This window comes from Fukomys damarensis, unplaced genomic scaffold (assembly GCF_012274545.1).
Source record: "Fukomys damarensis isolate Sample0158 unplaced genomic scaffold, DMR_v1.0_HiC HiC_scaffold_7, whole genome shotgun sequence".
NCBI classification, from domain to species: domain Eukaryota; kingdom Metazoa; phylum Chordata; class Mammalia; order Rodentia; family Bathyergidae; genus Fukomys; species Fukomys damarensis.
Genome location: NW_022900919.1, coordinates 13,863,572 through 13,890,261, shown reverse-complemented (window position 1 = coordinate 13,890,261; position 26,690 = coordinate 13,863,572). Strand labels below are relative to the sequence as shown.

Genomic DNA, 26,690 nt, shown 5'->3' with positions numbered 1-26,690 from the left:
TCATTGCTGAGCCAAACTAATCTGACACCCAAAGTTAAAGGAGGAAAGATTTATTTGGCTCAATTAGAAGAGGTTTCAGTCCATAGTCGGCTGGCAGGTGGCATGGCAGAGGGGCATTATGAGAATCGGTTCATGGCACCCAGAGGAAGTAAGCAACAAGCAACGACACTAGCCCTCTTTCTTTTCCTTGTGTTGTATCCAGCCTGCCGGTAAGCACTCACACTAGTGGTTGAGCACCCCTAATCCTACCCAAGACAATATGAAACCAATCACTGTACTGATTTAGTAAGGACACACCTTTAATCCCAGCATCACACTCTAAGTCAGCCATTTCTGAAAAGGCCCATCTATGACAACAGGAGGTTTTGTGGGGTGGGACACATCTAGACACAAGCCATAACAATGACTCTGCTGGCTTCTTTAATTTTGTAATTCACAGAATTAGGTGTATTAGGGTAATATTTAAAGATTAAGTACTTTAGATGAGGGGACAGGAAAGATGTCTGAATTGTAAGGTAGAAGCTAAATATATTGTTTTTGTTTGCTAAGTTGGTTGTTTAGGTGAAATTTATTCCTTTGGAAAGGGGTGGCAGGGGTCCTCGGATCTATAAATGTATTTGTGAGACATGCACTCTGTTTCTGAGAAGTTGACGTTCACATTAACAGTGCTGAACTTGTGTTTGAAAACCAGTGTGCCTGCTTGCAAGTCAAGTGAGTTTGATAGCTAGTCGGTGGCCAGAGAAGTACTAAGGTGTGGAAGTCAGTGGGCTCTATGCCATTGGAGGGGTTTCAGGAGAGAATTTTCATGTTGGAACTGGCCTGTGAAGAATGGACTGGTGCCTGATGGAAAGATAATATGGGGTCTGTGGGACTACTCTCCCATGAAAGGTTCCAAGAGAACATGTTTGTAGTGCAACGGTACTAAGAGGAAAACTTCCATAGTGTAGACCTCAGGCTTGAAGAGGGAGGTGATACTGGTCAGTATATTTAGGTGAAAGTGTCTGTACCTTGACCACCTTGAAGGAAGAGCATTTTGATTTTGTTCTGTGCGTACTGGTACCCATTGCACGGAGCAGCGGGGTGAAAACAGTATTTTATTTAGAAAACTTCATCTAATGGCTGTGTGTAGGAGACTCTGGAGCCTGAAGTTCCATCCATCCAGTCACATGTCATTGAAGCTCATGAGTGAAGAATTATTGTAGGGGTAAGGGAAGCACTGGTGGCGTGGTTGGGAGAACCACTTAGAAGCAGGTTTGGCAGGAGTGGATGGAAGGGTGGTTTTTAGGGGTGTGAGTGAGAAGTCAGCTTCTGTTCACTGCTGGTTCTCTTATGTAGGAACCTGAAACCCTCTGTGACCTTATCAGTTAGTGTTAGGGTCACATTTCTTGGGACAGGCTCCTTAGAGTATTCCTCTTCAGAGAAATGTTCCTTGAAAAAAAGACTAGTGTGGCCAGATAACTTTGTGATGGATTATTCCTGAATAAATTTCTCTTGTACATTCACATTATAGGCCCACATGGTTAAATTTTGAAAAGTCAAAATTAAAGAAATTTATATAAATTTTGATCCATTGTCTGTTTTGGCCACTAAATCCCCGTTATGCACACAGTGAGACTTAACTTTAGTGCTATTCTTCAAACCTTGGCAATGATGAAAACAGCAACTTTTCTTTCAGAAAACCAAATTCAGATAATTGGTGGCCTTAAGATAGGGGACTTCCTCTGAGAATTTTTTGTTTTTTTTGGTACCAGGGATTGAACTAGGGTCCTTGCACTTGCACGACAGGTGGCAGAACCACTGAGCTAAATTCCCAGCCCAGAATTTATAAATCCTTTTGTAATTATAGGATCCTGGGCTTATCTGTTTAGCTGCATTTAAGAAATGACAGACTTTCCAAGAGATAGTTGGGTCTTTTTTTGAGACTTGTAGTCTGAAGCTGGCTTTGGACTTGCTGTTTAGCCCAGGCTGTCCTTGAACTTACAGTCATCCTGCTTCAGCCTCCCGAGTTCTGTGATTCCAGGTGTATGCTGCCCTGCCCTGCCTGTTGTGTACTTTTTGGAATAGGACAGCTTAAAGATAACTGCTGCTGTTCAGTAGGGGTGACACAAAAATCAATGGCTCTTTAATGTTGCTCACAGACTTACTTCAGGAAGGGACCATTGTAACTGAAACATTTTATTTCAGTGTGGACTCCAGGACTAGAGTACCAGAAAATGGGGAGCGGAGCGGGATGGTGATTGATCTGCACAGTTTGTTTTTTTTGCTTTGGTGTAGAGTATGTAAATTGTGGAAGGATTTTAATTTAGGAGCAGAGAGAACATTTTCTCATACTGTGGCTTTGTTAATTTTTGCCTTTCAGGCCCTGAAGCAGAGACCACGATTTGTAGCCTTAAAGAAACAGCCAGCATATTTAGGAGGAGAAAATCTGGAGCTCCGAGATTATCAGCTAGAAGGTCTCAACTGGCTTGCTCATTCCTGGTGCAAGTAGGTCAAAATGTCTGACATTTTCTTTACAGTTTTTGGCTTTTGTGTGGTTAGCTTAATTACAAAGTGCTGGGGACCCATCTAGGCCTTGGGAGTTTAACAGCAAACAGATGCACTCACTGTATGTATATTGCAAAGAAAATTGGTTGCATTTGAGATTTATAGACATCTGTATCCTCATTCTCCCTTCAGCTACTTCGTTCCTTTCTGTATTTTTTCCTCTAAACCTAGTTATTCTGTGGGAAACAATATGGTTTTCAATTTTTTAAAAAATTTCTTCCTGAGGAATTAAATGTCTTGTTTTTGTAGTCCATTAAGTTGCCTTTAACCTGTATTTTACTGTTAGTCCTCTCTGGTCCCTTGGTTAAATATATCTTACATATGTGCACACCACTGACACTCCACTTACTGACTCTCAGTGGCCCTATTTTGAAGAAACTTTTAAACATGGTTGCACAGATCCATCCCCAACTTCTTGCCAGGTTTGGCTTTTTATTTTCCAAGCATATTTTGCTATGTTTGATGATTTTCTTCAGTTTTTTTCTTAACATTTGTATATTTTTTTTCTATTAATAGCCTCTTGAGATATTGCCCATTTTTTCAGAGCAGTGTTTCTGAATCTGTGGTCAAAGGAACACCTGCTTTTGAATCTTCCAAGGTGCTTGTTAAAAATATAGAATCCTGTGTTCTCTCTGAGATACTCTAATTCCAGAGTTCTCAGCAGAGGTACTAGAAATCATGTGCAGCCTGTGTCTGATGTACCCTGGTGTATTTAGTACAAGCTCTGTGTGCCTGCAGCATGTAGGTCTAGGGACAGTGCAGGTGGCAAGGAAGGACTGGTGACATGCAGAATGGGTGGGTGATTTGAACAATGACAGTGACTGGCAGGCCGCAGGAGTCGGCAGCAGTGGTGATAGCCGGTCTGCTCATGTTTTCTGTATTGATGGGGTCTGAGGTTGCTCACGGGTACACAATTGTAATGGTACACAATTGTAATGAAACTTGCCTTCTCTGTTAGAGGTGACAACCTGGGGAGAAAATAGAATTCAGAGCCTTAAGTGCTGAATGCAGAACATAGTCTGATCAGACTCTTTCAATAATCTGAATCTTGATACTTACAGATCTCTTGTTATTCTATTATACACACCCTCTAGTTTCTTCCTTGTTCAGGAGGCTTAAATAAGTTCAGATAAGGAAAATATATTTGAGACTCACATTAATGCTTTCTGTGCTGTCGTTACAGTCTATGTACATACTAGTTTTTGATGAGCTAATGATTGTTTTGTTTTGACTTTTTCTACAGAAGTAACAGTGTAATCCTTGCTGATGAAATGGGCCTAGGAAAGACCATCCAGACCATATCATTCCTCTCCTACCTGTTCCACCAACACCAGCTGTATGGACCCTTTCTTATAGTCGTCCCTTTATCCACCCTCACCTCATGGCAGAGGGAGTTTGAAATCTGGGCACCAGAGATAAACGTAGTGGTTTACATAGGTGACCTGATGAGCAGAAATACGGTGTGTAAACAAAAAGAGTTGGGGTAGAATCTATGTTATAAATGTTTCGGAAATTGATCTAAAGTCTTTGGTAGAATTATTAGTAAAGTCTTAATAAATTTATTCTGACATTCTGTGTCTCAAAGATTAGTAGTTTTGTTTGTAATAAAAATGCATGTCAGCTATTCTTTCAAAATATGATTACTATTTAAAGAAAAGGAGTAGCAGGAGATGAATGGGAATCTTGCTTAGTTGGGTTGTGGTACTGTTTTTTCCTCGCCCTTTTTGTGCTCCTAAGACCACTTTGTATAAAGATTATAAAATGTAATTAATACCTTGTGGAAAGTTAATATTATTGCTATTTGAACAGAGAGAGATTAATGAAAATAATTGAGTTGTTAGAGTTTGTTTCCTAGTCTCTGAAAGCAATTAAGTAGCTTAGCTTACAATTAGGAAATAAAAGCAAAGGAAAATAATACATTTCAAGGCTGTAGAAATGAGAATTATTTGACCTTTACTAAACATTAGTGGTCATAAATTTAGTATATTGTAGTATAAATTTATCTTTTTGTTTGGCAGATCTTTTCTTGAGTAATGACTAAGTGTCTACAATATGCCAAGCCATTTGTTGGGTGCTTTTATGTATGCTCCTTTGTGACCTTCACAAAGTTGATGGTAGTCTTGTTTTGTTTGTGAGACTAGGGATTGAGTCCAGGGCCTTGCACAATCTAGGCATGTCTTTTGCTGCTGAGCTGCATTTCCAGTCTTTTAAAGTTGATTTTAATCTTTCCAAACCAGGGATAGCTAGGATATGGCTGACCTCAAGTTGGAGAACATAGGTATATGTCGTCTTTCACCAGTGTATGTGAATGTTTTTCTGGGATATGGCTTTATAGCAAGACCAAGCCATCAGAAATCCTCAGACATTTTAGATATGTGCTGTAATAATATATTTTTATGCTTTCAAATTTGTTTTTATTAAAAATTAAAATCAATTCAGTTGCGAGTGTGGTGGCATGTGCTTATAATTACAATGTCAGCGCTTGGGAGGCCGAGGCAGCAGGATCACCTCACATTTGAGTCCATGTTGCACTGCACAGTGAGTTTAAGGTCAACCTGGATTGCAAAGTAAGACTCTCTCAACAACAACAAAAATCTTAGAAGCCCTGGCCCATTTTGTTACTGTAATCATGACTTTGTAGGAATAGTACTAGTTAGCTTTGTTAATTCATGTATTAATCATTAAAAGAAAGAGTTAAAAAAGCCTTAGGGCTGGGGATTTAGCTCAGTGGTGCCACTGCCTTGCCTCACAAGTTCAAGGTCCTGAGTTCTATTCCTGGTACCAAAAGAAAAAGAAAGCCTGTAATCCCAGCACTTAGGAAGCTCAAGGCAGGAAGATTGAGAGTTCAAGGCTGGCTTAAGCTGTGTAGCGAGACCTTGCGGGGGGAGAGATACAGAGGCGGAGTCAGAATTGTTGAGTCAGTGGCATTTGTAGTCCCCAACACTCTTTCTTTGGTTTTATTGGGTTGTTAACTGCAGGCCCTCATTGTCTTGATCTCTGATTTACACCCTGAAAAACTGCAAAACTTGGTCATTAACTATTTTGCTTCCTGAGTTTCTGGTTATACTTGGATGTGTTAGTTTTTGTATTCTTTTACAGTGACATTTTGAATTACACTTTAGCCTATAAGTCTTTTTTTCCTTTTTCTTGGTCAGCACATCTCTCTGTTCTGTGATTAATGAAATTTCTGACCCAGCTTGAGGTTAGAACTTGTTTTTCTCCCTTAGGAAAATGTTAGGGATTTGGGAAATCCTTTTTAATTCAAGTCACCTGGGATTAGTTGCTTGATAAATGCACTTTCCTTGTCAAATGTGTTTTGGGGTCAGTTTATTTGTATTTTGAAAGTAAAGTATTTACTGTTTTTTGAGTCATATTTTAGTTCTTCCTACATGCTTTGGCTACTTAAGCCATTTCAGAATGTGTGAGCTGTTCATTCAGCTCTAATCAGACTTATTTTTTGTTTGGCATGATTCTGTTGCATCTCTCACAAGACTTCTGTGATACTAGAAGATAGAGGTAGGAATTGTATCTTAATTACATTTTCTCTTACAGATACGAGAATATGAGTGGATTCATTCCCAAACTAAAAGGCTGAAGTTCAATGCACTTATAACCACATATGAGATTCTTTTAAAAGACAAGGTGTGTAATTTGTTTATTACACTTGATCTTAACCAAAAAGCAGAGAAACGATGTAATTCGTTACAGTGACTTGTTCAAGCAGTAAGGGTTGTGCCTTCCACTGGCTGTTATTTTTCTTTCCTTGTTTAAAAAGAGCACACGAACAAACAGATCTGTAAAACCTTGCAACTAAAAAGCAGCTTAGGTTGCCTTGTCCAGTTGAATCTTGGGAAAGGGTGTAAGGTACCAGGCAAGTGACCACCCGAGATGGTGGTCCCTGGAATTGGCTGGTACGCCCTCTGGTGTGTTTGCCGCTACATCGTCGTGAAGCCTTTCTCTACACCAGTTGACGTGCATGGTCTCTGAAAAACTCAGCTCTTTAAGTACACCCCTTCTACAGTTACTGAGAAATATATCTGGTGATAATAAGTGCAAACAAGTTTAATTTGGTGGCTCTTGGTATTTCCTTGCTTCAGGGTATAGACAAGAAAAGAAAATGAAAGGCAATGTCTTGTTTTTTGTTCAGCTTTTCAGTGTTTGTGTTCTTTTTTGGGGTATGCAGTATGCAGTAATAGCTGGTATGAGACCTGCTCTTTTGAGTAGGTACCAATCTGGCAACTACTGGAATAAACAGAAGAGACCTAATGTACATATATTAAGTCAGTAAAGAATAAATGTCTCTTTATACCTCTGTGATGGTATTTGTGCAAAGTTAATTAACTCTTGAAAGCGCTTTGGGTTACTTCTGACCTGGTGGCTCGTTCTGTTTTGTTTTCACTTTAGACTGTGCTGGGCAGTATTAACTGGGCCTTTCTGGGAGTGGATGAAGCCCATCGGTTGAAGAATGATGACTCTTTATTGTATAAAACTCTGATTGATTTCAAGTCCAACCATAGGCTCCTGATTACGGGCACCCCTCTTCAGAATTCCCTCAAGGAGCTCTGGTCCTTGCTGCACTTTATTATGCCGGAGAAGTAAGCTCCTTCCTGTGTATTTCAAAAGATGCTAGAATGTCTGAAATGCCAGTGACTTTTTTAAACATTCTTAATAGACCTCACAGAAAATAGATGGACTGGTTTGGGAAAAGAAAACATTAGACTGAGGAAGGATAAAGTCATTCATAGTAAGTTATAACGGACACAGAAATGCGCCTATTGAGGAGGAAAGCATATTATCTGTCAAAAGTTTGAATTATTTAAGACATCTGGGGGGTCCGGGGGTTTGGCTCAGAGTTTCTGCCATGTGCCTTGTAAGCACAAGGGCCCAAGTTTGATCCCCAGTACCAAAACAAAACAAAACAATAACAACAACAAAAAAGACATTTGGGACATAATTAGATTGGAGGTATCATTCTTACTCTTGTTATAGCGTAGTCAGTATAATTGAGATGCAGCGAGTTATGCAGATATCCATTTATACATACTTTAAATCTACATCTTTGAATAAAGAAACATCAGTTTCTTAGGTCTTATTCAAGTCATTATTAAACTGTGGGAAATTCTTCTGGAAATATTTTTATAGAAGAAATAATATGCCCATTTCTTAAAACTTGGAAGTATCCAGTAGGGTCCAGTGATACTTGGAATGAAATCTAAATTTACCAGTTGGGCTGAGCCCGCTCAGTCTGACAGAGCTTGACAAGATTTTGACTTGTTCATCACTCATTATGTGTCAGTCATTCCACTGTCTTTCTGTCTCTCAAATATGCCAAGTGTCTGTTTTGACTTGAATTTCCATAACTGCTAATGAAACTGAACAAATTTTCATTTCACTAGTTATTAGTGTTATTTTCAGTGAAGAAAGTGTCTTTGCTGTTTGAAAAATTGGATTTTTTATTATGAATTGAAGAGTATTACTTTCTTTCAATAAAGTTTTCTAGATACAAGTGTTCCTTCAGTATATGATTAGCAATTTGTCCTGGTCTTTGTATTTTTTTTTTTTTCATTTTTTTAATCTTATCTTTTGAAGACCAGGTTTTTAACTTTGATAAAATGTAATTTATTAATTTATTTTTATTGTGATTTGGACAATATTGAAGACAGTTTTGTCTAACCATAGGTTATTATAAAGACATTTTTTAAAAAAATTTTATGTTTTGGCTTTTCTGAGACTGGGTATTGCTATATATATAGTTTAGGCTGGCCTTGAACTCACTCTGTAGCCCAGGCTGGCCTCAAGCTCATGGTGATCCTCCTGCCTCAGCCTCCCTAGTGCTGGGATTACAGATATGTCCCACCATTTTTAAAAATGCACAGCCATTTTTATTTTATTTATTTATAAAATATTTTTATTTTTAACAGAGACATTTTTATTTGTAGAAGTTGTAGCTTTTACATTAGGTCTGTGTTCCATTTTTGTTGCATGGGAATTTTGGGAAATTGCTCTCCCCTCAGGTGCTGATTATATTTTGTTGGTTGAATTGCCTTGGTATTTTGTTGATGATCAAGTGAAGCCCTAAGTGTCATGATCTGTTTCTGGACTGTTGCATTTGTTTCATTAATTCATGTTTCTGTCTTTGTGTCCTTACCATACTATTGTGATTAGTTTTATTCTAGTTTTTAAAATGGAAAAGCATAGTTTTAGTTTCACTCATTTTCAAAAGGCTTTACATTTCTACACATTTTTTAGGGTTACTTTTTAGACTTCTGCATAGTTTTTGGGTAAGAAAAACTTGCAGTTTTGATAGACATTGCTTTGAATTCTGTATCAAAGAAGGGAGGAATAGTAATATGTTGAGTCTTCTAATCTGTGATCATGGAAAATTTTCTCCATGTATTTAGGTTTTCTGTAATATTTTGAAATAGTATTTAGTAAGTTTTTAGTGCATAAGTCTTGAATTTCTTTTAAATTTATTTCTACTTACTTTAATTATGATTATATTTCAGGTGAAATTGTTTTCTTAATCTACTTTTGTATTGTACTACAGTATAGAACAGTGATGGTGAAGCTTCAGAGCTTTTAATGATAAGTAACTGGCTTCGGCATGTGTGCCACTGGGATAGAACTACAATTCAGTTTTATATATCAATCTTATGTTCTGCAGACCTCATAAACCTTTTATTTTCCCTTTTTTTGTGTTGTAATATTTTCTACATATGAGCCTGTCTTCTGCACATACATTATGGGCTGCTATTGCTTGTCCACTCTTTTTTATATCTTCTTGGGTAATTGCATTGGCTAAACCTTCATGTTGAATCAGTGGGAGCAGGATGTTAAGTATAGATTTGTTTTGGCTTTTGTTTTGAGACAGTGTCTTGCTTTGTAGTTCAGTCTGACCCTGTACGCACTGTGTAGCCAAGCTCGCCTGGGACTTGTGATCCTCCCGCACCTGCCTCCCAGTTGCTAAGCTTAGAGGAATGTAACATCATGCCCTCCTAGCTATATTTTGTAGATACCGTTTCATATGTTTTCTCCTACTCTGTTTTTTGAGAACTTTTATAATGAGTTGGGTGTTGGTTTTTGTCAGTGCTCTTTATGAGACTGTCGTGATGACAAATGTCCTTTATTCTACCTGTATGCCAGAGACTATATTAGTTGTTGTTCAGGTGTTCCACTCATTTCTAGCTTAAATCTAATTTGTTCATGATGTTCAGTCCATTTATGTGTTGCAGGATTGGGCTAGAGTGTTGTAAAGTATTTTTACAGCTGTGTTTTTGCTACCTTTTAAGTGTGAGAGTGGGTGCAATTATGAATATGAATATGAATAGATAGAAAAAGAGATGCCTGTGTGGCTTTATCAGGATCACAGGATGGATTGGGAAATGTTCTCTGTTTTCTGAAAGAGTTTTAAATTTGGTGTTGTGTTTTCTTTAAATATTTTATTAAATTTATAAGTGTAGCCATTTGAGCCTTCAATTTTCTTTGTGGGAAAATTTTTTAATGTCTTATTTCAAGTTATAGGATATTCAGATTTTCTACTCACTCTCGTTAATTGTATCTTGGGTGGAGTTTGCCCATTTCATCTACGTTTGTGATTTGTATAAAGTTACAGTATTCCACTGTAATCTTTTCTCCCCCCTTGTAATCTTTTTAAGTTTTAAAGGATCATTAGTGACCAAAAATTCTTTCAGTTTTGGTATTTTCTTTTTTGATACTGAGTATCGAACTCGGCGCTTGCGAGGCAGGCAGCAGAACTAGTGAGCTAAATCCTCATCCCTAGTTTTGGTATTTTCTGTAATTTCTTTTTCTTGGTAAGTTCTAGCTGAAGGTTTAAACATTTTATTGATATTTTCAAAGAACCAATCTTTGGCTTAGCTTTTTTGTAAAAATCTGTTTCTTTTCTTCTTTTGTTTCTATTCTCATCTATTTCCTTCTTTTGATGGTTTTCATTTTGTTTTTTCCTTAAGATGCAGCTTGATTATTGATTTAAGACTTTTTCCCTAAACTAGGTCTTTAAAGGTGTAAGTATACATTTATGCAGTGCTGTATCTGCATCTCATACATGTTGATAGCCTGTTTTCGTTTTCATTCAGTTTTATCTGTTTTGTGATTTCTCTTGTGTGTTTTTTCTTAGTGCACGGATGTTTTAGATGTGTGCTGTTTAATTGCCAGGTATTGTAATGAAATGTTTTGTAATTTGGTTTTGTCAGAGAATGTACTTGTAAATGAGTTTATTATGACTTACTACGGATCCTGCTGTATTTGCTATCCTGGAGAATGTTCCATGTACATTTGAAAGGAATAAAGTGTATTTTGTTGTGTACAGTGTTTTGTAAATGTCATTAACTGTACTTTGGTTTCATTGAGGTCCTTGTTTTTGCTGACTTCTTGGCTAGTTGTACCAAGTATTAAGAGTGAAATACTTTAATTTTTAAATATAATTTTTGAATGCTTCAGTTTTCAGTTTTTTCTTTGTGTAGTTTGGGTTCTGTTGTTAGGTGCATATATATTTAGAATTGTCATATGCTTATGGTGTATGGACCTTTTTTATCATTAGGAAATAACCCACCTTAGTACTAGTAATAGTTTATATTCTTTTATTTTTGTGTGATTTTTTATAGTTTTTTGCCTTTCGTGGTTATTACTGGTTATTGTTTGCTTGGTACATTGTTTTCATCATTTTACTTTCAATCTCTTTCTTTGAGTTTAAAATGTAGTTGGATAGCCAGGCATGGTGGCACACGCCTGTAATCCCAGCACTTGGGAGGCTGAGGCAGGAGGATCGCTGTGAGTTCGAGACCAGCCTGGGCTACATAGTGAGTTCCAGGTCAGTCTCAACTACATAGTGAGACCCTGTCTCAGAAAACAAACAAACAAAATGTAGTTGGATATACCTACTTTTACACAAACTGTCAATTTCTGCCTTTTGATTGAAGTATTTATGTTTATATGTAATATATAATGATATGGTTTGATTAGTTTCTGCCATGTTGCTCTTTGTTTTCCATATGTCTTATGTATTTTTTGTTCCTACTGCTAGATTTTTGTTTTTTTTTCCCTTCTGACACAGACTCTAGTCCAGGCTGGCCTTGAACTCCTGTTCATTCTTCCTCAGCCTCTGGAGTGCCAGGATTATAGGCATGTGCAGCCCCCAGCATATTTTTCCTTTATTGCCTTCTTTTGTTTGAACAAATATTTTTTAGTGTGCCATTTAATTCTTTCCATTAATATTTTTGTTATTTTACAATTATTTTCTTACTGTTTTCTCTAGAGATTCTTCCTCTGAACCTACCATAGTCCTTTTCATGTTAATAATGGCTCAATTCAGGCAAAATTCAATAACTTTGTTCTACCATAATTCCATTTTCACCTTTCTTCTTGTGTTACAAAGAATACATTGACTTAATTGAACAATAAATTTGTGCTGTCTTCTATTATTTCCAGTGATTTTCACTTCTTCAATTGTGGATTCAGGATGCCGTTGAGTGTCACTTTCATGTAGCCCAAAGTGCTTCCTTTTTAGTATTTCTTGTAGGACACTAGCAGATTGATTTCTTTGTCATGGCTGTTTTGTTTTTACCTTTGTTTGTGAAGAATAGTTTAAGACTTCAGAAGATGGGTAGAGAAACTTTTCCACTATGGGTATGCTGCCTGCCCTCCTTCTAACCTGTTACTAGAACTGGCTTAAACTCCTGCCCACCTTCCTGCCCCCTCTCTCTTCCTCCCTCTCCTCAGTACTGTATGTTTCTGGGAGAGGAACCCCTTCTGTATCCCTTTTTGTACCACCTTTTAGAGCAAGGTTTCTCACCCTTGGCACACAGTTGACATTTTGGGCTGGATATGTATTTTTTGTGGGACTTTATTCCTCGTGTTATTTTCCCCCCCATAGGTAAGAAAATTTTCATGTACGTTACTCATAGCTCACATATTATTTTCCCATACTTGATCTTTTTGTTACATAGGAGGTATGTAGTTGCTGTATTATCCTGGCTTAGAGGAAAAAGAAAAGTGTCCTCTATTACCTGTCTAATAAGTGATGGAGCAAGTTCAGTGTTCTTTGACCTTCAAATTCTAAGAGAGAAAGTACATTTTTCATATCATACAGGCTAAGCACAATGCTTCCTGGGTATTAGGAATCACAAGGTGTACTGGGAACACGCATGCTTGTTTGTGTAGAAATACAATGAAGTGTTGTATACCAGCTGCAAAAGTGAAAGGTAAACTTTTTGACTCCTCTGTGGTTAGTTGTTTTCTGTTGAGTAAGTGTCTCATTCTACCCATATTTTAGAAGAAAGTTGCATATTCTGCTTTTAAAATTGTAGAGGGATTATGAATTACTTTTTCTGTTAGACATGATTATTCAAGTACTGTTTTCCAAAGTTTTTTTTTATGGTCACTTACTGTATCATAGATTAGTGTTAGACATGCGGAGTTTGTTTTATTTTCTTGCTGAGAGGAGATCTTTTTTTTTTTTTTTTTTTCTGAAAATTGTGTTTTTGAAATACTGAGGTAACGTCAGTGTTTCTAAATTCTCAAATTCTGAAAAATTTAAAAGTTAGAACCATTTCTGCTTTTGTGAGATAAATGTTAAGTATAGAAGTTGATAATGGATATATCTAAAATAATGCATCTCTTCATATATTGTAGTAGTTATTGCACATTTATCTCTACTACCTTGTGCCTTTTATACGTGTAATTTTATAAATATCTCTTGAAGTGGACAGCACTTTTTTTTTTTAAAGATTGTGTGATAGTAAATATTTTTGGCTTGGTAGGCCATAGTCTATCACAACTACTTATCTGTGTTGTTATACAGCAGCCACAGACATTTCATAACACACGGCTCAGTGTGTGTATCTGAAGAACCCTTTTCTCATATTAGCTCCTTTAATACAGTAAGACAGTAGGCAGTGCACGTATTTGTTGTTTAAAACAGAAGGAGCTAAATCTTGTAAATAAAGTTTACATTTAAGTTTTTAAATGAGCATGGTTGTAATTATGTTAAGTAACCTAATTGGCCTCGAGTCTTCTAAGTATTCAGAGAATAGCTGGATACAGTGGTAGTTCTGCTGAATTTCAGTCACCTCAAACATTTTGTATGTGAGGTGTTATTCCCAGGATTGATACAATTCATTTCACATTTTTCCTTTTTCTTAGAGTATTTACCTTAGGTGTATCAGGCTGTAATCCCTGATGAGGGTTTTGGATCTGTACCATTTTATTTACTTCCCTGAAGACGATTATTTCTGGCTTTACCAGGGATCCCTAAGGCTGATGCTGACCCACCTTGCCATACCTGATGAAGTGCTTGGTCCTTTATGGGTTCAGAAACGGCGAACTGTTGAGGCCTTGTATCCCCTGGCAAGATTGGCATGTGTGGTTGCTGGCTTTTCATTTTCCAGAACATATGCTTTGAGTCTTGTGTAGTTCTAGGCATTGGTGGTTGTTTGAGGATTTCAGTCTCACACTTGACAGAGCTCAGCAGAGCTGTCACTGCAGCCGTAGTGCAGTTAAAGCTTCCTGGTCTTGCCTCAGTTGGTTAACACTGTGTGCTTCCTGCAGAACTTCCATCTATGCAGAACTCAGCTAGTTTTGTCAGGCGCTTCACTGCGTTCATAGCAGCAAAGACATAGCCATATTTCTTAATCTTCATGCACTAAAATTTCTCTCATTTTAAAATTTTGAATGTAATCTTATAATGTCCCATTCTGGATTTCTGCCATAGATCTGGTAGTGAATGGAATGTGGTTGCATTAAGATGTATATATGAGAAAGTTTTATCTGTAGAGTTGAGATAGAATTATTATGAGTATCATGTTTATAAGTCCATTAATTAATTTCCTACTCCCAAGTTCTATAAAAGTTGGACTACTTAACAGTTTTCTTCTCTGGGTTATAGTCTTACTGTCATTATAATCCATTAACCTTTTTTTTTGGCCATCCTTTTTGTGTGATTTTTTTTTAATCCATTAACAAAATTTTAATGTATAAAGTGAAGATTATTGATGGACATCATCTGTATAACTTTTACCCTAGAGCAGTGATAGTGGAATAAAGCGGGCACTAATTATCCTTTCACTTCTGAATTTTATTTGCCCAAGAAATTAGAGCTTGTTAAGAGATAGTTTATGGAGCTGGGTGTGGTGGCTTGTGTCTGTAGTCCCAGCACTATGGAGGCTGAGTTAGAAGTCCTGGAGGCCACCTCAGGCTACATAGTGAATTCAAGGCCAGCCTGAAACATGTAGTGAGACCTATCTCAAGAAGTCCAAAAAACGGAGTGGTAATTTATGATTAATTTTTTTGTGTAACATTTCATAAGAGTAACTTTCCTTACACTGATTGCATGATATACTGAAATATTTTATAAGTAGATTCAGTCTTGAGACTTGGAAACCTGTTATCCAGTGTAGACTGATGGGATGATTCAGTTAGTTGTCCTTTTCCTTTTGTTTTTCTTTCTCCTTTATTGAAGAGCCTAGTGATGGATAAATTTGTCTTTCTTTGTGGGAAAAAGGTCATTTTCCCCCCATTTAATTCTCTGTAAAAGAATTTAGTTGTAAAAATGCTTTTTTCTTTCTGTGAGCTAAGCAGGACTATGACTTGTTTCATTCCTAGGTTTGAGTTCTGGGAAGACTTTGAAGAAGACCATGGAAAAGGGAGAGAGAATGGCTACCAGAGTCTCCATAAGGTACTAGAGCCGTTCCTTCTCCGGAGAGTCAAAAAAGATGTTGAGAAGTCCCTTCCAGCCAAAGTGGAGCAGATTCTCAGGGTAGAGATGTCGGCCCTCCAGAAGCAGTATTACAAGTGAGTTTGTTGTTGGATTAAAGCCAAAGGGAATTGAGGTCACTGCTATAGAGCCATTAGATAATTCATAAACAACCTGGTTTTTTTCCTTTGGGCACAAGGGATTGAACTCAGGACCTTACACTTGCAAGGCAGGCCTGGTGTCACTGAAATAAATCCCTGGCCCTGTTTTTATTTTTTTAAGTGAAGCCACAACACAGATTTAAATAGAAGTTTGTAATTGGTCAGAAAAAATGAGTTTTATTGTTCTTAATTTTTTTTATTGTGTGAAAAATGTCTCAAGCTTAAACTTTATGGCAGGGTAGTACTCCGTTGTTTTAAAAAACAACATATTCTTTATCATTCATCAGTTGATAGGCAGTTGATACCAAGAAGGAATACCTGGGTCAAATGGAACCTCTAGTTTTATTTTATTTTTTTGAGATAGATAGATATATTTATTTCATATATTTGCCATTCTCCTTCATCTGAGAAGTGTCTATTTCAGCTGCCCATTTTTTGATTGGGTCTTTAAATTTGGGGTGTATCTGATTTTTTTGTTTGTTTGTTTGATTTTAGTCCTTTTTATATTGGTCCTTTTAGGAACACCTGGCAAAAAGTTTTTCCCACCCTGGGTTGTTTCTTCATTCTGTTGGTGTTTTTTTTTCTGCTGTGCAAAAGCTTTTTAATACGATGCAATCCAGGTTGTTGATCTGTTGTGATATTTCCTCTGTGTTTGGAGTTTTGTTCATACAGCCTTTGCCTACAACAATGTCTTCAAGAGTTCTTCCTATTCTGCATTTTTATTGACTCCAGTCAATCTTATGTTATTCTTCTTTGCATCATCTAGCAGTTATTGGAATGAAGTTTTGTAGTCCCTTGCTATTTTTAAGATACTTTCTTTTCATGATCATTAACTGCAATCTTTTTTTTTTCTTTTTAATCCGACATTCTGTCCTCATATTGGCTCATTCTGCTATATATACTTTCAGTAGAATTTTTCATCTTCTGGCTGTGTTTGTGTTTCATGGATTCCATTTATTTCCTATATGGGGTGTTCATGGTTGCCTTCATTTCCCTAAGCTCTATTTTCTTTTTTTAATCTGTATCTGCTCTAGAGTGACTGCCCAAGTCTTTCATTATGATTACCATTCCTGTAGTTATCTGAGAAATTATTTCTGATTTGATTTTTCTAGAGCCTCATTCATCTGCTTTGTTAGTTCCCTGGTAACCATTTCAGATAGTTCTACCTCACTGCCCCTGGGTTTGCTTTTGGTGAGCTGGAAGTCTGGGGTTGCATCTTGCTCAAGTGTCTACTCTTTTTTTTTTTAGTTTAATTTCTGGGTTGATGCTTATAAATTCCTTTGGACAAGTAGCTTTATTGCTAGTATTTAGAACTCTGAGGAAATGACTATTTCTCAGAGATGTCTTCCAGGTGTAGCTGGCTTTTTGGTTTTGAGTGTCTTGCAAGATCCTAACTCCTTTGATTTATTGGGGATGAGAAGTTGCCACTTCTTTGGCCTAGACCATAGTTCCTTGGCACTGGCCTATAGTATTGCTTGTGACCCTTAGGCAATCTCAGTCTTGGCATACCAGGAAGAACAACTGATTAGCACAATTATTTCACCTTGGCTAAAGTAGTACAATCAGCAATATCAATACATCAAGCATGGCCTAGAAAATGACAAACTGTGGAAACTATTGATTTGTTATCTTTAGCTGTAGAAATTATATTTGTGGCTATATAACAAAGTCTAAAACCAGAAAATTGTATGCAGTAAATAAGCCTCAATATGGCGATTTTACCGTTAGTGGAGAAAATTTAAAAGGGGTTGGGGGAAAAAAATAGAAGAAGAGGAAGAAATTAAAAGCAAGGCTTGGGGACACAGGAAGATTACAAGAACTTTGGGAAACTGATAAAGATAGGGAAAGAGACGGAAGAAATAAAAACAGAACAACAACAAAACAACTAGAAACAGTGTTCGCAGTCATGTAACAACAGGAACAATAAATCAAGAAAACAGAAAACAAGACAAAAACAAGAAAACAAACAACCAAAAAGAAAATAAGGAAAAAATAATGCCCTGAACTTCAAGGTGTTCTCTTCTGTCACTGGTAAACAAATTGGGCACACAGAGCCCAGATCCATGTTGATTAACCCCAACAAGCCAGCAGTAGATTTATGGCAGGGTAGTAGATAATCCCAGCAAATCTGTACCTTTAATTCCAATGAAGTTCAGAATGGTTTCTGGCTATTAGGCTGGAGTCTCATTTGTTCAGTCTGCAACGCTGTGTGTTCCTGCTGCTGGCTTGAACTTGGCTCCCTGCCAGTTTGGACTCAGCTCCTTGACCTCTTGCTGATTGGGTCTCAATTCCACCTTACCATGATGCTGGGAACTGCTAGATGGAGTCAACTGTTGCTCTGAGTTCCAAGCTCACCAGCGAATCGCCCTCTTCTGGGTGACATTTGAAGCAATATAGCTCAACGGCCTCTGCAGTCCACTGAGTCTACTGCTTTGTTCCACTGCTGTGCTTATTTGTGGAGGCCTCTGCCTCTGGGCTGCCATTAGTCACCATGCGTCTGCAGGTTTAGGCTGCCCTTCCCATACAGTGAGTCAAGGTACAGGGAAAAAGCGCCGCTTGCCATCTCCTTTGTTGAAGTCTCTCTCTTCAGTTCTTGCTTTACCTCCTTGCTGGTTCCCAGGGACCCACTTCCCTCCTTCTCTTCCTCATGTTGCTGTATTCCAGAGTCTGGACACCAAATTTCAGAGATGCTGTTTCTCTGCTGTTCACCACTCTGCTATCTTCCTGGAAGTCCTCCCAACCAATTTTTAATGTCTAGTGAGTGTTTACATTTTTTTTGTTGTCATATATATATATATACAAAAATGCACATCTACACACATACGCATGAACACTTGTAACAGTGTAGTAATACTCATATTTTATCATTATGTGGAATACTAGCCAGGTGTGGTGGGATGATGCATGCCCATAATATCAGCACTTGGGAGGCCAAGGCAGGAGGATTGCTGTGAGTTCAGGGTTATCCTGTGCTACATAGTGAGTTCAAGGCCTGCCTGTACTACATAGTAAGACCCTGTCTCCAAAAAAAGTGGGATAGTTTTATAAAAGGAAACTTCCCAGGGCTGGGGATTTAACTCAGTGGTTCCATTGCCTGCCTCTCAAGTGCAAGGACCCAAGTTCAATCCCCAGTACCAAAAAAAAAAAAAGAAAAAGAAACTTCCCAATATTAACTGAGGAATAATTCATATAGGAAAGACAGAATAATTGATTTCTCTACTTTCCTTGAAAGATTTTGACCAGGGAGATTTATTTTGGTATCATTATGAACTGATTGATGAATCATATTTGTGTTTGGCTGTGTTCAGTGGTGCACACCTGTAATCCTAGCTACTTGGGAGGCAAAGATGGGTGATTACCAGTTCAAAGCCAGCCTGGCAGCTTAGTAAGAAGACTCTTGTCTCAAAATAAAAATGGCTGGGGAAATAGCTCAGCAAGCACTCTGTGGGCTCATTCCCCAGCACTGCCAAACAAAAGAGAACAAAACAGCTTTTATATTTCATTGGCAGACCAATTTTAGCCAGTGGGAGCTCATTTGGGCTTACTGTCCGAGAGCTTGGGACTCAAAGTATTTCAGATTTTGGACTTTGCTAGATTTTGGAGAGTGTGTGTATGTGTGTGTGTGTGTGTGTGTGTGTGTGTGTGTGTGTGTGTATAAAGAGGTACCTTGGTGATGCTTATAGTAGTTTGTAGCTTGTTCACTATTGAGATTGGTAGTATTCCACATTTATCTTATACATTTCATGCCCTGGAAGTACTCTGCCATCCGTCAAAGAAGTTCTGCATACTGATTTACTGGGAAGTGATATTTGGAGAGCGTAAACTGGGTCCTAGAGGAAGAGACCACTGGGCATTATGGACAAGCATCTACAGTGGACAGGAGTAGGAAATTTATTTTTAAAGATCAAAGTACACCTTGGGTTTATGGTTAAACAGTACATTTGGCCCTCTCATTCTGTGGGTTTGACATCAGTGTATTCAGTCAGCTGTAAATCAGCATTCAGTAAACCTTTCCATCTCCACTGAACACATACAGAATTTCACTCCTTAAATAATGCAGTATAGCAAAACCACTATTAGGTATTATAAGTAATCTAGAGATGGGAATATAGGTGAGGATATATGGAAGTCATGTGCAAATACGGTGTTTTGTGCACGGATTTTGTGTGTGTGTAGTGCTATGGGTTGAAGCCCAGGTGTGGTGTATGCAAGGTGCTTGCTGTACCACTGAGCTAGAGCCCCGAGCTACCTAAGGTACTTTAAGTATCGTAAAAAGATTTCATTCCATCTTATAGCTTGTATATCATGCCAGAAGTTCCACTTCCCGACTATGCCAGTCTAACTCATTGTTTACACAGAGCAGTGTTAGTGTAGATGGGCTAGTACTTCATGACAACATAAGGAGTAAAAGCAAGTCCTTTTTTCTTCTGTTTTTGATATTTCCCACTAGGAATGAATGAATCTTGAAGCACTTGAGGTAGTGATTTTTCTGTATACCAGGCCTCCAGTGGAATATATAGGTTTATTTCATTTCAGGTTTTTTTAGGGAATGATTTAATTTTATGCTTATTTATAATATTTATGGAAGTCCAAAGATAAAGCTACAAATCCTGGTATGTCCAAAGAAATCTAGCTTCCATCTCTGTATCCTGCATTATAATTCTTTGTTTTTTGGTACCGGGTATTGAACTTGGGACCTTGCACTTAGGAGGCAGGCAGCAGTACCACTGAGCTAAATCCCCAGGCCTCCTGCATTATAATTCTTATTTATTCATTCTTTATATTTTTATGCTATCTTTTCTTTACACCTGAATTTTAAAAAATAACCAAATCTATTTTACTTTTCTCTTCCTCATAGATTAATGATAATATACTATATACATATCCTTCTCTTCCTTCTTTTTTCACATGAATCTTACTAGCTTGTAGAGATATATTCCTTCTCAGTTGCATATTGTTTTTGTGGATCCATAGTGTTGTTTATTCAGCCATTTTTATAGTGGTGGCATTTGGAATGTTTCAGATACTCTGCTTTTTATGGTATCGGAGCTTGAACTCAGAACTTTGAGCTTGTGAGGCAGGTGCGGTGCCGCTGATCTAAATCCCTGGCCTCTCAGATACTTTGTTTTTATAAATACTGTTGTGGTGAAAATACTGAGGTAGATTCTTGACATTGTGATTGATAGAATAAATAAAACAATACCTTTAATATTTTGGAGTTTATGCTTAAGTATTACCCATTAATATACCTAAACATATATTTGGTTCTCGTCTCATTTCAAATATAAAATGTGTAGTCATCTCATAGTTAATTATATATGTCAATACTCTTTTTACAGAAGTTATTCTGGCTGTGTAACTTGTATCCTTATATGGTCTTTTTTTTTTTTATTGAGTTTATTGGTACAATCTAGGTATACAATACAGTTGGTCTGTTTTATTTACTGGTGTCTTATTGATAGATGGCTTAGTTCCAATTTTATATTGTGATTTTTCAGTGATAATATTTGGATTCCATATGTATACACATGAATATATTCAACTTTATATGAAGTGGGATCTGAAAAACACAGTGAATGCTTCATTTTTTAATATTATTGAAGTAAAAGTTGTGTTGCTGTTAGTTTTCCTCAGAACACTCTCCCTTGCTTCAAACATTTGCCTCATTCTTGTTACTTTCTGAAGCAGTTCTGGAAGTCCTCTTTGTGAGTTTCTTCATTGTGCTGTCATGGCTGCCTCAAAGTCCAGGGAACTGATTCAAAATGTTTCACGGTGCCAGATCCAGTGACTAAGTTGGATGAGGACCCACTGCAGTGTTTTTATACTCCTGGCTTTCTGTTGGGTAGCACTAAGTAACAACACTCACCACATGTGTGATCACACCTTGTAAGGACCAGGGGACTTTAGCACTGCTTCAGAAAGTAGCAGGAATGATGAGAGGAGTGTGATCGAAGTGAGGGGTGCATTTTGAAGTAGATGAATGGGAATGTGTCTCGTTGTACTAAGTTCTAGAAATTGAAACACTATATACTTTGATTACTCCTTGTCTATATATGTGTACGTGTATTTATACACACACACAAGAGGGGTGGCAAGGGAAAGAGAGAGGGGGGGGAAGAGAGAGAGAGAGAGAGGGAGAGAGAGAGGGAGGGAATTAGAATCGTTTCCTTTTAAGAGTCCTGTGCTTGGTGAGGTTGAAATACCCAAGAGAAGTAAACATTCTAACTCTAACTGGAAATGTGAGGATGTGTGGGACTAGTTGACAGGAGATGCTTTAAAAATTTTTTAGGACTTCTTTGTTTACTAATACTGTATTATGTTTTCTTACCTTGTAATACAGATAATAACTGTCTGCTTCTTTGGATCTAATTGGTTTCGCTATCATTTTAATTTGTAGGTGGATTCTGACCAGGAATTACAAGGCTCTTGCCAAAGGAACAAGAGGCAGCACATCTGGTTTCCTTAACATTGTGATGGAACTAAAAAAATGTTGCAACCACTGCTATCTTATTAAAGCTCCTGAAGAAAATGAAAGGGAAAATGGACAAGAGATTCTTCTGGTGTGTACTGCTTCTTGTTTATAATTATGTACTTGAAAATAATTTTTCTTCTGTAAATGGCATTACCAAAATGTTGATTTACCTCCTTGATGACATTTCAAGGAACAGCAGAGGAAACTATAAAAAAAGAGTTATGTTAAACAACTAGGAAAAAATTTAAAAGTACAGTATTACAGATACTCATTGAAAGGAGCATATTTCAGCAAGTATGTGTTTGAACATAATGATTAGTATATCTTTTAAATCTTCAGTCCCTGATCAGGAGCAGTGGGAAGCTGATTCTGTTAGACAAATTGTTGACCAGACTTCGAGATAGGGGGAACAGAGTCCTTATCTTCTCTCAGATGGTGAGAATGTTGGACATCCTGGCTGAGTACCTGACTATTAAGCACTATCCTTTCCAGGTAAGGTGGTTCAGTAGTTCTCTCTGTCTCTGCCTCTGCCTCTCTTATTCTCTCTCTAAAATTCTTAAGTTCCAAAAAGTAATTTCTTTTTTTCTTGCTTGAAAGAAAGATTACTTTCTTGAGATCTTGAGATTAAAGTTCTAGGAGAGTCTCAGTGTTTTACTTCTGTGCCTGTAGGCTGCTCTATAAATGAAAAAGGCCATGTGAAGACCATTCTTTTTTTAGGACAGGGTGAAGAGGATTAGATGAAAGTAAAATTGGGTATGAGAAAGCATGTCAGATGGTGTTTTGCATCTTTGAGTCTGTACTAAAAGCAGAGAGGAATGAAGTGTGAACCTGATTCCAGGAGCCCAAATCATAGAAAGTTAAAGAGAGGTAGGTGACAGGTTATACAGTTACTCCAAAAGAAATTGATCCTGGTATGAGGCTGGGAACAAAGCAGGACAGGATTACTTCAACCCTTGCTAGATCCCAAGCAGTTGGCAGTGGCCTCCTTCTTCTGTGCAGAATGTTTGCATTGGTTTTCATCTTTGCATAGTTGTTCCCTGTGGGAAAGTGTGTTTTCAGACTTCTGATATCTGTGAGAAGCTTGTCTTTGGTCTATTTATAGACATGCACACACATGTACCATTTATTGACTCGACTTTTTAAAAGAAATGGGACTGATAATTGAACTTAGCACCTTCACTATGAGCTGTGTCTTTGGCCCTTTCTATTATTTATTTATTTATTTATTTATTTATTTTTGTTTTGTTTTAAATTTTGAAATAGGGTTTCAGTAAGTCACTCATTTGCTCAAACTAGAGATCCTCCTCTTCCAGCCTCCCACAGTGCTGGGGTTAAAGGCATGCGCCACCATGCCTGGCTTGACATGATTTATGTTGTTTTGGTTATTAAGGTTTATTTTAAGAAAATAATTTTTTTTCAAGTGGATGAACTATTGTACTAACTCTCATAATCACAGTGGTTTTGAAGAAACTCCTAGGAGGCCCAGTTGTAGGACTAACAGAGTGTCTCTCTGAGTACCTTGAAAGCATTGTTACACTTAAAATACCTTGTGTATTGTACCCTGTAATAGCCATCTTAGAGTATAGTTTAATGTTCACTGTTGCCCTTAGCACAAAACAACTCAGCAGAAAAAAGATGATTATCTCTCAGTGCTTCTGATACCTGAGAGCTTTCGTTTCTACGTTATCATGATGTTGGTAAATCAGGAATACACCCTTCTATCTAGGGAATAATCAAGTTAGGGAATTTTTTGTAATTGATGTAGTGTCTTCTGTTTATGGGAATATTTAAAGGAGAGCTTTTTATTTTGGTACTGGGGATTGAACTCTAGACATTGTGTTTACAGTGCAGGCAGCAGAATCATTGAGCTAAATCCCTGGCCCAAAAGATGAGCATTTAGATTTTCTGATTTTATATGTAGGTCATGAACTTTCCATGTGCGTTTGGTTGAAGGCTAGAACTGTGGTCGTCCACATGGGTGCTGACCTGAGTTTAGGTGGCTGTGTGTCTGGTGGCCGAGCTCTGGTGAGGTGAAATTCTGTCTGCGGTCAGCCAGCACCTCTCGGGTCAGTGTTGCCTGGTGTGAAATGAAGTATTTTCATCTCAAGTTGTGGGTGTAAGGAGATAAAATGATATTGAATAATGAAGAATGCTTTATGTACATCGTACAGGACCAGTTCTTCAGTAGTTGTTTAAGAAATGGTTTCATGGGATGGGTATTTAGCTAAGTGGCGCCCTACCTGCCTTCCAAGTGCAAGGTCCTGATTTCAATCCCTGGTACCACAAAAAAGAAAAAAGAAATTGTTTTACTATGGTGACATTGTTTTGTACCCCAAACTGACATAAGCTCTGAGTAAATAAATGTTTGTACTGGAGAATCCCAGAGGCTCTCCTGAAATGATGATGTGGTTCGGTTTTAGAATACTTTATTCTGACATTAGTGCAATTTTTACAAAAGCCGATATAATCAGTTAGTTTTAACATATCCAGTGTTTCAGCAAAATATTTTCCAAACCAATTTATTTAAATTTTTGGGCTTATATAGAACTCAGTGGTGATATTTTTAGCCACACTACCTAAGAAGCATCATTTTTCTACAGGAGCTAGTTACTAGGTGACCAGTGGTACTATTTTGTAATCTCTCCAGTATCTACAAATATAGAAGTAAACCAAGCACGGTCTCTCTAAGCACAGTCTGGGCTTTCGTCTTCTCCTTGTAGGTACTGCCTGGCAGCCATTCTGATCCTCGGATCACCTAGAAAGCCCTCGGGATCAGAAGCTCCTGACCTTGAGTGTGTAACTGAAGAGCTCAGGTCACGTAGGCTGTCCTGCTTACGCACAGCCCTTCATGGCACTTTGCCAATGTGTTCCAGTTATTTTTACCCAGAGGGTGTTTGGGTGATAAAGGTTGCAACTCTAGTGTTCTATTCTGAGTGGAGCTGATCTTCCTACCTTATGATTTTCTTGTGGTTTATTTTTCCAGCGTTTAGATGGCTCCATCAAGGGAGAAATCCGAAAACAAGCACTGGATCACTTCAACGCAGATGGGTCTGAGGTACACTATGCATAGCTTTGTTATGTGGATACCTTGGATTCTATATCAAGGGGGGAAAGTCTTTCCAGCTTAGTGTATTATGTTTAAGAAACATTTTTTTGTAGTGCATTTCTCCTGTGCTGAAAAGAGAATGAGAAATGTATACTATGAAAAATGCCTATTTTGTCATCATTCCTTAAAAGCACATGTGTATTTGTTTAGCTCTACTGGTCTGTCTTAATGACAGTGACAGTTCTCTAGTGGCTTCAGGATGAATTTGTAGGCTTGGAGAAGAGGGCTGCCCAGTAGGATTTATTTCTACATATCGAACAGAAATTCCTGATCTGTACTTTCTGGTGATAATAACGTCAACAGCAGGTCTCAAATTTGTGGGGTTTCTGGAATTAAATAGTTTATTGTTGGTCCTGTGGTTAAAATTTTAAAATTGTTAAATGTCTCATTTGCATTTAGCAATTATTTTGTTGTGGATGCATCTATTTAATGAAAGCAATTACTTTGTAGTTAGTGCACAACAAATTATTAAATGCCATAGATTATGAGAGAAGTGGGGGAGAAAAGCCTTAGGGTAGTTTAAGTTAATTAAGATTATAGTAATTTGCACAGGTAAAGGAAAATAGTGGAGAGAGCCCAGAATCAGAACATGAAGTTTTTGGGTTCTTTTTGTTGTTGTTATTGTTACTGGGGATCGAACTCGGGACCTTGTGCTTGCAAGGCAGGCGTTGGAACCACTGAGTTAAATCCCTGGCCCAGCAAGAAGTATTTTGGAGAAACTGTTAAATTATGAAGTGTGGGTTCCTCTTTTTCTCCTTTTTAAAAAAAACAGAATAGATGGAGTGTGCTTTCTGAAAGCTTAAAAAGAAAAAAAATTTTTTTTTTTTTGGTGACAGGGCTTCACTGTGTAGTTGAGGTTGGCCTTGAACTCACTGTGTAGTGGCTTCAAACTCTAAGCCATCCTCCTGCCTCAGCCTCCCAAGTGCTGGGATTACCTGGCTAATAATTCTTAATGTCTCCTCTGTTCCTGCAGAATGATATACCTCTGCCTCTAGATAAACAGAGAGCACTAGTTGATTAGTAGTTATCTCATGGCATATCACATAAAGTGGAGGCTGTCTTTGGGATGAGGTTTGGACAGTTTTCCTATTTGGTTCTCTTCATTATCTTTCAGAGTTGCTAATAAAGAATTACAAAATTTTAAATTTTAGTATTTCTTTGCGTGTGTGCCTTATTTGGCTTTTTTTTTTTTTTTGGTTATGAGGCTCGGACTCCAGTCCTTGTGCTTGTGAAGCAGTTGGCGGAACCACTGAGCTAAATCCTTGGCCCAATTTAGCCATTTTTTTGTTAGATGTAGTTAAAAGGCAACATTTAGAAAAGAATTTTGATGTTTTGTTAAATTACTTTTCTGAAACAATATATTCATACTGTTTTTGTACCAATACTTTTTTATCTTACTCATAGCTGTTTTCATAAGTTTTTTAAAACTTTGTCAGTTGGATCAAAGAAAACAGCACATTATAATTTATACTATCTTTGACAAAGTGACATTGTAAATTGTTTATATGATTATTCAGTCACCAGATTTTATTTAAATTTTTACATATGACATCCTACACTGTCATCTGTTTATTTTTCAGATTCTTTTCAGGAAAGTTCCCCTTAAGAATCACTGTCTGTGCCTAGTCACATCTGTTGTTTTTTCTGTACCAGGGATTGAACTTGGGCCCTTGTGCTTGTGAGGCAGACGCTCGAACCACT

General features: G+C 37.6%; 1 protein-coding gene across 4 annotated transcripts in view; it reads left to right on the top strand.

The window, feature by feature from the left end:
* The window catches only part of Chd2 (chromodomain helicase DNA binding protein 2), a 129,404-nt gene that overhangs the window by 40,704 nt on the left and 62,010 nt on the right, over nt 1-26,690 (top strand). For all 4 annotated transcript variants that reach the window (XM_010621005.3, XM_010621003.3, XM_010621004.3 and 1 more), the window contains 8 exons: nt 2,360-2,484; nt 3,788-4,004; nt 6,097-6,186; nt 6,949-7,139; nt 15,160-15,348; nt 21,809-21,971; nt 22,223-22,375; nt 24,867-24,938. In XM_010621005.3, the coding sequence (XP_010619307.1) occupies nt 2,360-2,484; nt 3,788-4,004; nt 6,097-6,186; nt 6,949-7,139; nt 15,160-15,348; nt 21,809-21,971; nt 22,223-22,375; nt 24,867-24,938 (1,200 nt within the window). The remainder of the gene's footprint in view (nt 1-2,359; nt 2,485-3,787; nt 4,005-6,096; nt 6,187-6,948; nt 7,140-15,159; nt 15,349-21,808; nt 21,972-22,222; nt 22,376-24,866; nt 24,939-26,690) is intronic.